Genomic DNA, 13,228 nt, shown 5'->3' with positions numbered 1-13,228 from the left:
CTTGTTCATCTGTACCAAAAGGTTGACTGGCAAAGCTAGCAATCCTAATTCCACATATATCACTGCACTAGCTTTAGATTTAGGCCTTGTTCACAAATTGTGTTCAACCATAACATGGTTTGATTGATTTTTAGTACAGCAACTGGTATGAGCCCAGCCCATATACTTTGTAAGACATGTCTTTAAGCTCCATCTCCTTTGGTGACTTTCTCAGAATTGACACATTGAGAAACTACTGGGATTACAACAACATAAATTCTCAAAGCTGCTGGCTCCAAATTCTAAGAGAAGAAGGAATCCAAGACATAATTACCTAGCATTCTGCTTACAATAGCCCTATCATTGGCCAATGACAAACTTCCACAATTGTTAATAGATGTTTTGTAGTACAAATTCAGGTGATTCCTATCCAAAGTGTTGAAGCTACAGACACCTTACCACAATCAAAATATAGAACACTACATTAGTTGGTCTATCAAGACATCATGTTCTAAACCAGCTTGCTGTTCATAATATATTGCCACTAATGCAGATGGATTTAATGTTAGATGGGACTTAGTTGTTTATTCACAATGAAACTAAGATTGTATTGTTTCTTGCCTTCATGATCAGGTGGCCAGCACTCAGTTAAATGCCAATTACTGGGCAATGCCAAGAGGATGCTTTTAGAAGTATTTAATAGGTTACATGGGAACAGAATTTTAATTCAACAGGGTTCTTAATCTACTAGGAACAATATAGGGGAAAATTTCCCTTTGGATTGAAGAGAAAGATGTTTAATTACTATTTTTAATTACCTATAGAACCTCAGGTTGTGCATTCCTGGGATAAACTTAGTTTGGGATGAGAAATGGTGAAGATGTTGGGGAAGAAATGGAAAGAAGAATAGACAAATGAAAAGTAGACACATTAGTTGACAGTTTAAATGACACAAAGTCTGGGAAGAAGAATTTCAACTCATTCCAAGAAGAGGGGAGGGAGGGAGGGAGGGAGGAAGTTTTCTCGGACAGTTTCAACATTGTTTATTGACCTCTAGCTAAGCATTAAAGATACCATGCTAAAATCTATGTGGTTCTTGTCCAATTGAATGAGCTGGACAAGTGGAGCCATTCTAGGAGCCATGCCTGAGAATGTAGCAACCCTTTATTTAACTTATATCATATAGTATGGCATATCCTATCTAAATATTAGATCTGTGCTTAGGATCTCTCCAGACCAATAGCATAGGGGGAGCATTGGTAATTGACAAGGATATAGTCATGGACTGAATTAAAAAAAAACATAAGGCAGTTTTTATTTCAGTTATAAACATTTTCCTTCAATTCACACAGAAGGTAATCTAAAGTAATGTAGGCTGGTCATCTGTATCTTGAGTATGTCCTGCTGTGATTAGGACTGCCCTACCCATTTTGCCAAATGGGGCCCTAGACTTAGATGATGACACCATTGTTCATGAATATGGGCAATGAAAAATGCTACCCACTTTCCACAGCATGCTTTCTTGCATCTGATAAATAACATTGGCTTGAGTCACTATCAAAAAAAAAAAAAAATAGTCACTGGTGATATCTTTAGCACCTGCCTTTCCCAAACACCCATCCAAAAAGGAGACTATGGTAGACCCACAAGCAACAATTGCTTTTACTGCAATACATTTTTAATCAGGCTTCTTTAGAAAAATCCATCAGCAGGAACCAATCCAAACTCGATTCTTTGGCAGGTCTCCTTCAGATAATACTTGCTGCAGCTAGGAAATTTGATTTGATGTCTCTTCCTATGGAAAAGAAATTCAAAGATCACTCACACAACCTACATCACAGAATTGTTGTTGTGTTGAAAATAGGAGGAGGGTGGATAGTTAGGCATCCTTGGTGCCTTGAGTTATTGATAAAAATAATAAAGGCAATATATAAATAAATCAGGACTAGAACTCACAGCCTCCCAGATTCTAGCATGATGCCTTAATACTACATCAAATACTACCTATGTTCAAATGAACTTCATAGTCTTTACAAAGAACATTCCTTTTCTATCTCAAAGAAGGCAGCCAAGGAAAAAATCATGCTCTACCAGAGGGAAAGCTAGAATTTTAAGAACTAGTCTTGATCATTTGTTTCCTTGGTCATAAATAATTGCTGTGGTGAATGTGGCTTATCCATCTTTATATTAAATTGCCCCTATCTCCCCTAGGTTGCATTCTGCTAAACCAGTGGAACCAAATCTACTAATCTTGTTTTTTTCCTAAGCAGATGAACACTTTTTTGGCAATGCTATTGAAAACCACTCACCAGTTTTATTTATTAAGAAAGCCAATGAAATTTATACAACATCTAGGGACTTTCTTGGAAATAAGGAGGATGCTGAACACTGATTCTTGGAAATAAGGAGGATGCTGAACACTGATTCATTATTTCTCAGTACTAGCTCAATTATTATTTTTAACTGTAAACAAAAAAAAACCTCTAAAGCCAGAAGAAACAGGGAAGTTGGTGAGTTCTGTGGTCACCATATTGTCTAGGACAGACACTAACTCTGTCCTTCCCTTTCAACTAGCATATGAGAAATTACATGTACTTTTTCTGTCTCCTGATTAGTAATCAGTATGTAAGACACACTATCTTTGCAATGATTTGCAAAGACATTATTATAGTTTGCTGTCTTTGAACTCAATAGCACCCTAAGGCCAATTAGAGAGATTGTGGTGATGAGCTCTTTATGTAGATGGAGAGCAATTAAGCATCAGGATGCAAACATTAATATATTAAAGGAATAAGGTTTATTTATTTAGAAAATGTATATATAACTATCTTAAATACAGGTAGTCCTCAACTTACAACCACAATTGAGCCCAAAATTACTCTTGTTAAGTGAGACATTTGTTAAGTGAGTTTTGCCCCATTTACAACTTTGCCTCATGTTTCTTGCCTCCGTTGTTAAGTGAATCACTGCAGTTGGTAAGTTAGTAACTCAGATGTTAAGTAAATCTGACTTCCTCATTGAATTTGCTTGTCAGAAGGTCACAAAAGGTGATCATATGATCTTGGGACATGGCAATATGGTCATAAATATGAACCAATTGCCAAACATCTGGATTTTGATCACATGACCATGGGGATACTGGAAAAGTCACAAGTCATTTTTTTCAATGCTATTGTAACTTTGAACGTTCACTAAACAAACTGTTGTAAGTCAAGGACTACCTGTACATAACTCTGGACTGGGAATAATATAGGTTGATAGATTTTAGATTTTTTTTTAAAGGTGGTAGAAAAGTCTGCAAAAGTAAGAAACGTAGCACAACTGAACTTTATCAATCCATCCACCCTGACTATGGAAACCCATCACCCACAAAATCAACCTAACTCACAGCTGGCATCTCCGGACTTGGTATTTCTTCTTCATCAAAACTATCCTCATCGACATCGGCATCATCTGGAATATCATCATCCGTCGGCTCGTAGTCAGAGTCATCTTCCACTTGCAGGAGAGAATTGCAAGGTAGTACTAAACATAACATCCACCACCACTGGGCCCCTTTAAAGAGCATCCCCTCCTTTCCCTTAGCACCCAAAAACGCTCTGGACCACCAGCAAGAGATGTCTGAAAGCAGCGTGCCTAGCGGTGCCCTTAAGGAGGCAGCTGGTAAACCTTCCTTTGACCACCGTTAGCTCAGCCACCGTCCTCAGCACCAACAAGGGTTCTGTGACAGTTAAAATGAATCCATGGGGAGGAGCAGCAGAATGGAAGCCAGAGCAGCATGATGTCACAAAGGTAGCTAAAGCTGGGATTTTTTTAAAATGCTGGGAGGAAAGCAGAGAATAACAGAATAACCAAGTTGGAAGGGACCTTGGAGGTCTTCTAGTCCAATCCCCTGCTCAAGCAGGAGACCCTACACAATACAGACAAGTGGCTGTCCACTCTCTTCTTAAAAGCCCCCAGTGATGGAGAACCCACAACTTCTGAAGGCAAGTTATTCCACTGGTTAATTGTTCTCAATGTTAGGAAATTTCTCCTTGGTTCTATGTTGCTTCTTTTCTTGATTAGTTGCCATCCATTTTTCTTGTCTTGCCTTTCAGTGCTTTGGAAAATAGGCTGACCGCTCTTCTTTGTGGCAGCTCCTCAAATATTGGATCACTGCTATCATGTCACCCCTAGTGCTTCCTTTCACTAGACTAGACAAACCCAATTTGTTCTGCATATGCTTTAGCCTCCAGGCCCCTAATAAATGGTTGTCCAATCCAGGTTTCATAGGAGTAGTCTCAGACTTTAGACACTGAAGCCAAGCGTCAATCTGGGTAGGAGTAAGGTTCATGAATTTGAATTTCAAACTATTTATTTTTATTCATATGTAAAGGGTTGTTCAGGATGCCCTTCTAACCCACTCTTGGTTTCATTCCTCATAGCAAAACCTCTCTGTAGTGTATTTAAATAGAGACTTCTAGGGTGATGTTCCTATTGGTTAACAGAAGCAACGATACGATTGGTTAGTAACGTTAGTACCTGATTGGCCACCAATAGCGGTGGGAAGTTTAACTAAATGTCATTGGTTGCGATCCATGGAGCAGCCGCTATAAAAAAGACTGCTGCGTTTCGACTGCAGTTGAAGTTACTGTTATTATTAAAGAGCTGAATTCAACTCCGGTCTGCGAGTCTCTTTACTGGCGACAGAACACTCTCAATAATAGCTTCAATACTGTTTTAATCCCTGTTATTATATTTGTAATACATGGTCTGTCTTTACCTAGCAATATTTCCAGTTGACCAAATATTAAATTTAATAAATATTAAATAAAATAAATTGATATATAAAATGCAAGAGTGTTAGTCTTTTTCTTTTATTTTTAAGACACTTTTTAAAATGTCTTCTTTGTTGTGTGACTTTTTCTTCTTTTGCTTTTTAAAAATATTTTGGCATTTTGTATTTTAAGCTTTGAATAAACTAAAAATTTCAGTTAAAAAACGAAAAAAAATCGCTTTATAGATAAGACTGTATAAAGATACCTGACTTGTTCTTCTATACCAATGTGAAAGGTGCTATTGACATGTTTTCATTACTAGCAATAAGAACAAAATCATGGAAATATCTAAAATGAGGATCTAAGTAATGTTAGAAAAATTAACATATAAATTGAAACCAGTTGAAGAAGAAAAAGGATATTGATTTCTGCATGGTATGATTTTATAAGGCACACATGCATGGGTATTACTTGCTTGTAAAATGTTAAAAATTTTGTTCGTCTTAAATATTACAGTTTGTACAGCTGTTAACATTTAACAACTCAAAATCTGAGTGTGTAGGTCACTTTCCTTAGCAAGAAAACACATTAAATTTCAATATCGTTTAGATTATTGGTTTAGCTATGCACTGCTTTGAACAGGAAGTTTAAAAATGGTTCATAAACTGGATGAAGAATAAAATATTACATTTCCCTGCAGAAGGGAGAAAAAAAAGCAACAGATGCCTGCAAGAAAGTAAGTTAAATAATGATTTTTCCCCATATCCCAAAACCCAGCTAGCTGAACAAATTAGATCACACAGGGGGTGTTTAACCATTCTTTTCATACTCATAAATTCAGCATGCCTGTATTTGTCAGTTGCAGTTAGTGTGGAGAAGCAGCTTACAAAGACATGGTGTTGTTGTTGTTTTTAAAAAGCCCAAACTTTGGAAAAGATTAGACACTCCTTCTCCTGTCTATCACTTCAATTGATAATCTCTCCCCCACCGAAAACCTTTGATTTCTTTTTTAAAAGAAAGCAACGTCTAGATAGTGCTATTTCACAATGCAATTACAGATAACCCCTCATAGAATACATATCAGCCTTTCCCAATTTTGTAACTAGACCAAAACATCAATAATAACTTTCTTATGATGATAGGATTAAGGGTTTGCTCCACTTAAGGGACTTCAGGTTGAGGAAGGTTGACATGCATGGTCTTAAAAAGCCATCATAGATTCATATATTAATCATGTCAATCATACTTACTTTTTCCATTCCATTCCTACACTGGTATCTGGAAGCTGTATCCAGCTATTGCCAATGTTGCATTGAGCAATCATTCATTCACAACAAAAATTGCATGGATTAACTGTCATGGTGTTTTAGCTGCTGCTACATATATTCTCTGAAGATACAAATATATTCTCCCCATACCATGTATATTTTTACATGAAATTTAAAAAACTATTAATTCTTAGTTGTTATCTAGATATATAGATTCAGTCCTCTACATCTCCTGGTGGTTTGAATTTGTACACACAGACTCCAAGTCACATCTTCTGATGTAATTATCTACTCACTACTTCCCAGTCTCTTCTCATACATGCACTGAAAAGACATGGCTTCTACTTACAGATCAGGTGCTGCCCGTGGAGATATACTGGGCCCATTCCCGATTTTAGGATAAAAGAAACTGGGGGAAGCAATTCAAAGCCATCAAGACACACCTGTTATAAAAAACAGATGGCATGTTTCAGAATGTTGTTGATATATTACATTGCTGTTTGTATGTACACTGAGAGCTTCTGCACCAGAGACAAATTACTCTGTGTGTCCAACCACACTTCATCAATAAAGTGTTCTGTTCTGCTGTGTTCTGTTGTGTTCTGTCTATTCTATTCTATTTCTATTCTGCACGTTACGTTACGTTACGTTACTAGCTGGGACAACATGTCCAAATAATTTTACATCAGATGTTGCCTAGTCGATAGCTCCCTAATGCACTTTAAGATATGAGTGCCTAGAAAACTACCTCCAAAACATGTCCAAATTGTTAGGAAGACTTCTGAACCATTTATGAAGTATGCACAGAATATAAATTACATTAAAATAGTGTAAGTTATTTAATATAAATTTAAAATAACATAACACCTCCCCCCGCATTCCCCTATGCATTACCATTGGTAAGACAGGATGTTTCAGTGTTACAATGGGTACTGGCTCAGGAGCACTGGCCATGTTTCTGGACTCGACAGCCACCACATGGGTCTCATCATCAGCATCTTCCCCCAGTGACACCTTGATGATAAGAAACAAAAAACAACCTGCAGTCCTTTCTGAGCATTTATGTAGCAGCTTTTACAGATTTTCAGGGCTGTCCCGGAGCCTTCACAAACCTTCCTGAATATCACTGTCTACCATTCTTCAGAGAATGCAGAACGGGGAGCATTTTCAAAAACAGAAGCATTGTTTAAGGCCCCCACAAACATTGTTGGACTACAGCTCCCATCATATTTTTTTTATTTTTATTTTTTGCAATTGGCTATGTTGGCTGGGGAGAGTAGGAATTGGTATCTATGAAAATCTGGAAGGATACGCATTCCCCATCATTAGTTTATGAAAAGGAAAACTTTCCAATAAAATGTGAAGAATTATGTCTAGAGGTTGGAACAATATGGGAAAGTTACTGTTGGAAATCTTGATGCTCCCTGAACTTAGTTGATTGCTTGCAACTGTTTTACTATCTGCATACAGGTACTTCTCAACTTACAACAATTCATTTAGTGACTGTTTGAAGTTACAATGGCACTGAAAAAATAGAATGGAATGGGAATGGGAAATGGAAATGGAAATGGAAATGGAATGGAATTCTTTATTGGCCAAGTGTGATTGGACACACAAGGAATCTGTCTTGGTGCAAATGCTCTCAGTGTACATAAAAAAAAGACACATTCGTCAAGAATCATAAGGTACAACACTTAATAATACTCATAGGGTACAATAAGCAATCAAATCATACTAGGAAACAGTCGATATAGATTGTAAGGATACAAGCGACAAAGTTACAGTCATACAGTCACAAGTGGGAGGGGAGGGGCGATAAGGAGTGATGAGAAGATTAACAGTAACATAGTGCAGACTTTGTAAATAGTTGGACAGTGTTGAGGGAATTATTTGTTTAGCAGAGTGACTTAAAAAGTGACTTATGTTATGACCATTTTTCACACTTATGACCATTGCAGCATCCCCATGGTCACATGATTCACATTCAGATGTTTGATAACTGACTCACATTTATGATGGTTACAGTGTCCTAGAGTCATGTGATCCCCCTTTGTGACCTTCTGACAAGTAAAGATTCATTTAACAACCACATTACTAATTTAAGAACTGCATTGATTCACTTAACAATGGTGGCGAGAAAAGTTGAGAAATGAGGCAAAACTCACTTAACAAATTTCTCACTTAGCAACATAAATTTTGGGTTTAATTGCAATCATAAGTTGAGGACTACCTGTATAAACAGGGAAAAAACCCACAGTCACTAAATGTCTGGGTAGATTCTCAGTCATCCAAGTCTAGCTGTCCCAAAAGTGCTTTTTCAAAAACTTTATTTTTCGTTGAAGTCCTATCTCTTCTCATCCAAGCAGCTCTTTCAGTTCTTTTCCAAAAGCACCTTTGGGACAACCATGATCTAGATCAGGGATCCCCAACCTTTTTGACGCCGCGGCCCGGTACCGGCATCAACTGGGCGTCAAAAAAGATGGCGGCGCCAGCGCTTCCGGTGAGCTTTTTTGGGTAGAAATGATGAAAAAGTGCTTCCGGTGAGCTTTCTACCCGGAAAAGCTCACCGGAAGCACTTTTTTACCAAAAAAAGATGGCGCCGCCCAGCAACCAGCGGCCCGGTAAGAGTTGTTCCGTGGACCGGTACCGGTCCGCGGACCGGCGGTTGGGGACCCCTGATCTAGATGACTGAGAATCTCCATAACAGAGGTGGTTTTCAGCAGGTTCTGACCAGTTCTGGAGAACCGATAGCGGAAATTTTGAGTAGTTTGGAGAACTGGCAAATCCCACCTCTGACTGGCCCCGCCTCTATCTATTCTCCGCCTCCCATTGAGTCCCAGCTGATTGGCTGGGTCTTCTTTTGTTGCTCTGCACAGGAGAATGGAGCTGGAAAGCAGGTTAGTGGGATGGGGAGGGAATGGGGATTTTGCAGTAACCTTCCCCTGCCACGCCCACCAAGCCATGCCCACCAAGCCACACCTACAGAACCAGTAGCAAAATTGTTTGAATCCCACCACTGCTCTATAGACATCCAAGAAACTTCACTGGTTTTGACAGGATGGTGAGGCTATGAAGATAATAGTTCTGACAGGATTTGGGAGGGGGGAGTTGGGAGGATCATATTTATTTTCAGCCATCTGGTCCTAGCACACTTCTTGAGAGTTCTTCAGGCCACTTGGGGGTTTATCTGATCTCACACTCACTAGCATTGATGACATTACCTAATCAGGTAATGAAATGGCTGCAGGCAAACACCCAAGCTCAGGGAGCACCAAGTTCAACTCTGACCTACAGAGGTTCTCTTCTGTTGAAACTTACTGTCCTCAAATATACCAAGTGTTCTAGTAAGTCATCATCTTCTTTCACTACGCATCTCCGGGTGGTATGATTCAATTCACAACCTATACAGAGAAATCATTAAACCATATAGAAAAAAGAAAAATAGAAAAGGATAGCATTTACCAAAAGATATATTTACCTGCTGGGCTAAGCTAAAAAATGTATTTCGCATGTTTTCTTGAGTTTTTTACTCAATCTGATCAATTCTCTCTCTCTCTCTCCCCACCCCTCTAAATGAAGAGGGGGGGGGGGAATTATGAAGCCCTTCTTTTTGAGAGAGGGAGTTTTGCCATCCATCTTAGTTAAAAGATGACTGAGGTCAGTAATTCTGCAATATTCTGCAGTCTTTCAGAATTCTTACACTTCAGTAAATTGCCAAAGGGAGATATGAGATATTATGAAATTATTTATCTTTATCTCTTTGGGGAGAAAAAAGAGGGGGGAAATTACCTCAGTATTTGGTTGCTGCATTTCTACAGTGTAGCCTGAGATGATCTGCTCCAAATGGATAATAGTGAGGAAGGGATTTGACCAGTCTAGTCTAGTGGCTTGGCTACCAATAATCTCAATTCATTTTTAAACAGCCCCAAGATTTAATAATAAAAGGGTGTTCATTTTACTAGCTGCCAACAATTCTTACCCCACAAGAGAGACACATGATTTCCTTCAGCAGAAGATGAATTTGAATTTGAGGAAAGCGAAGTCATCTTGTTTAGGTGAATCTGGAATAAGAAGGGCCAACAATGTCAAGGTGGAGAAGATCTGAAAATATCAGAATACGATAACTTCAGAACTCCAGGAGAATTTAAGAAGGTCCCAACATATCTGGAGGAAAACAGGTTGATTAATTTATTTATTTTATTTATTTATTTATTTGATTTGCCAATTGTTTACAAGATAATAAGTATAAATGTATACATAGTTGTGAATACATGAAATGGTTACATATAAGAAAAATAAAAGAATAATGTTATCAGCTTTTGCACTATTCATTCCCCAAGCTCTCTTGGGTAAATAACAGGGTGTACAGAGCTTTGAAGTCTTTGGTTGAAGTGCCTCTTCAAAATGCTTTGATGTTTCAGTAAAGTAGGTCCCAGGCTTGCTCAAAAGCCCTATTCACCAAAGTGGCTGGCTGATTGAGGTAGGCTGACCCTCACCAGAGGCACCCGGAAGAGAGAGGACCTCATCAGAGCAACCTCATTTTGCATATCTGTAGCACGTATTTCCAATGTATTATGCAGATTCATTCCATTTTCAGGGCTGCTTATTCTTCTTGCAGAATAATAGCTGCATTATCATATCAGCTTCACACATTGCATTCAAAACATCAGATGTAAATTCCAGTCCACTTACAAAGGGGTCCTGAGCCCCCTGGTGGTCCATTAATGCAATTGCAAACTTCTATTTGCAAACAGCTTGTGTTGTTCAAAAGTAAACTTTCCTGGGATAGTTTCTGCAGCTGCTGGAGAGAATGCCCACCTCACCAGCATTCCACCCTGGGGGTGGATGGCATGGCTCTGTAAAGGGATTGACAGAATTGACAGATACAGAATTGACTTGGCAGGAGATATGCCACCAAGGGAAAGCAGGCAAGTGTTTTTGCAATTTACCTTTGGTTCAGTTTTGTGGTGTGAAATCGAGTGCTGACCCTTCCTGTTAATGCTTAATAGCTAGCCAATGATTGCTTGGCCAGCAACTGGCAAGTTGTAATTGAAGATCTGCAGCACTGGCTGAGAGCTGACAATTAAAGACCCAATAGGCAGTTGCTTCATTTCTTTTGTGAAATTGGAAAGCTTTGGTGAAAGAAAGTCATCCGAGGCAATGATCCATGGTTCATTTAACCTGGTTCATAAATAAGCCATACATAAGTGCATTCATCATATTGGATTAAAGCAGAAACTGTTCTCTGCTACCACAATGAATGGATTCAAATGGTTTCTAAGCCTGAATCAGCAAAGCACATTATATCAGTATGAATCCAGTCTGTGTCTCTACCACTTTGAACCTAGATGTTTGCTTACTTGCTTAGTAATTGATAAGTGGACCTCATCACCAGAGGAGTAGAAACTAAATACTTGCATTTGCTACCTTAAAAGCCTATTGTAAAGATCACAACTGGGGGCTCTTCCGGTTTGCAAGGCTTCGGCGGCGGCAGGAATCCGCGATCGTGCGCGGTCCCTGCTGTGCTCGCTGCCAAAGTGCCTCTGATCCAGCTGGATCTGGAGGATATGGTTGCCCCGTAGAGGCAACCAAAGAGAGAGGAGATCCGGGCAGGGGCTTGGGGGTATCGCAAACCCCCTCCTCAGCCGGCTAAACTCCTTTTTCCCAAGGTGGTGGAGCGGCGGTCAGTAATGGCTGCCACAAAGAAGCCTGCAGCCGGGTAAGATTGTGCAGGAGGAAGTCGGAGAAAGTGAAAGTTTTTTGGCTGAACCAGGACAATAAGGAACCTTTAAACACCCTGGAAATTTAATCGTTTGAAAGATACATTGTTTCCCAAGGAGACTGTGAAAGCGGCGGAAGAAGATTTAAAGGGAAAGTTTTTTTCTCTCCCTCTCCCTCCCCATGGAAATAGCTGATGGAAATTGGAAAAACCTGCTTGGGCACAGAAGGTAACTAAACCTGAAATTTAAAGCCAAGGGGATAAAAGATTTCTGAACATTGGAATTAAAAACTAAAATCTTTTTGCTATAAGTGGGAGGGAAGAGGTAAAGAACTTATTTTAAGATTGTATTGAAGGAGACTGCTTGGAGTTTACAAGACCAGAAATAAGTGGCAATTAGACTTCTAAAAAATAACTTTGGAACTGTGTAACTGAATTCTACCCCAAGAAGAAAAAATATAAAAAGAAGAAAGTGCTAAATGAAACAATTTGTTCTGATTTGGATTGCTTTGTGACTTTGGGATTTTTGGGAACTATTTCTTGAAAGACTAAAAACATTTGGGTTGTTCTTAAGGAAAAAAATGGCACAATCAGTTGAAGAATTACAAATGGAATTTCAAAAGCTAAAAGAAGAGGAACAAGAAGGCAAGGGCTCTTCTGGATCTATTTTTCTTTTTTTAGAAATGGCGATTTCTACCTACCAAGAAATACAACAATGAGAAGGCTGGGATAAAGAAGAAGAAGCCATCTTTAATGGACAGATAATCTTAGTTGAGGAAGAAAAGAGAAAGGAAATAAAATGGAGAATTCAGAACCTAAAAAAGCAACCAAGAAAGGGAAAAATAAGATGAAAAATCGATACAATGTCAGAAAGCAACAGAAAAGAGAAATACAACCGAGAGGGAAGATCAAGAGAGTGGAGTTTGAGAGATGGGGGATCAAAAAGGCTAGAATTGATAAGAAAGGAAAGGAAAAAGGAAAGAGAAGTCATAAAGGTTTAAAACAAGATGTTAAAAAACAGGTTTTTTTCAGAGACAAAGGGTAAAATATAACTTAAAAAATGATTCTGCAAAAGTACATAAGATTGTATTGTAGATATTAGTATTTGAAATCGAGTTAGAAAACTGAAATATTATATGAGTTAATAATGCATTAAAGGGAATGTATAAAAATGTTTAAGATTTAACAATAGAGTTTAACTTCCTATGGAATATTGTTTTTATTATATTATAAACTTAATTCTTTTTTATTATTATTATTATTATTATTATTATTATTATTATTATTATTATTATTATTATTATTATTATTATTATTATTTTAAAATGTAGTACTTAGAATGTACTAAGCAGAATCAGTATGGAAAGTATGTATTATTTTAAGTGTTAAATTTAGGGGAAAGATAAAAAGTTGTCATACTTCAACCAGTGATTACAGGAGAAATATTGTATTAGAAAGAAAAGATAAATAGATAATTGAAAGAGAACGGACAAAAGATGCAAGTA

General features: G+C 38.1%; 1 protein-coding gene across 5 annotated transcripts in view; it reads right to left on the bottom strand.

Annotated features, from left to right (window-relative positions):
- Positions 1-1,639: 1,639 nt before the first annotated feature.
- LOC113414394 (nucleoplasmin-like) overlaps positions 1,640-13,228 on the bottom strand; it is a 20,427-nt gene continuing 8,838 nt past the window's right edge. For 4 of the 5 annotated variants that reach the window (XM_087969972.1, XM_026671295.2, XM_087969971.1 and 1 more), the window contains 6 exons: positions 9,984-10,065; positions 9,323-9,405; positions 6,899-7,018; positions 6,354-6,447; positions 3,368-3,477; positions 1,640-1,774 (listed from right to left, as the gene is read on the bottom strand). In XM_087969972.1, coding sequence (XP_087826098.1) covers positions 1,748-1,774; positions 3,368-3,477; positions 6,354-6,447; positions 6,899-7,018; positions 9,323-9,405; positions 9,984-10,065 — 516 coding nt within the window. In that variant the 3' untranslated portion in view covers positions 1,640-1,747. The remainder of the gene's footprint in view (positions 1,775-3,367; positions 3,478-6,353; positions 6,448-6,898; positions 7,019-9,322; positions 9,406-9,983; positions 10,066-13,228) is intronic. The other variant, XM_087969974.1, reaches the window with a different exon arrangement.

This window comes from Notechis scutatus, chromosome 7, assembly GCF_049901735.1.
Source record: "Notechis scutatus isolate UNSWTSFEM ecotype Mainland chromosome 7, rNotScu1.2, whole genome shotgun sequence".
NCBI classification, from domain to species: domain Eukaryota; kingdom Metazoa; phylum Chordata; class Lepidosauria; order Squamata; family Elapidae; genus Notechis; species Notechis scutatus.
This window is presented reverse-complemented; position numbering and strand designations above follow the sequence as displayed.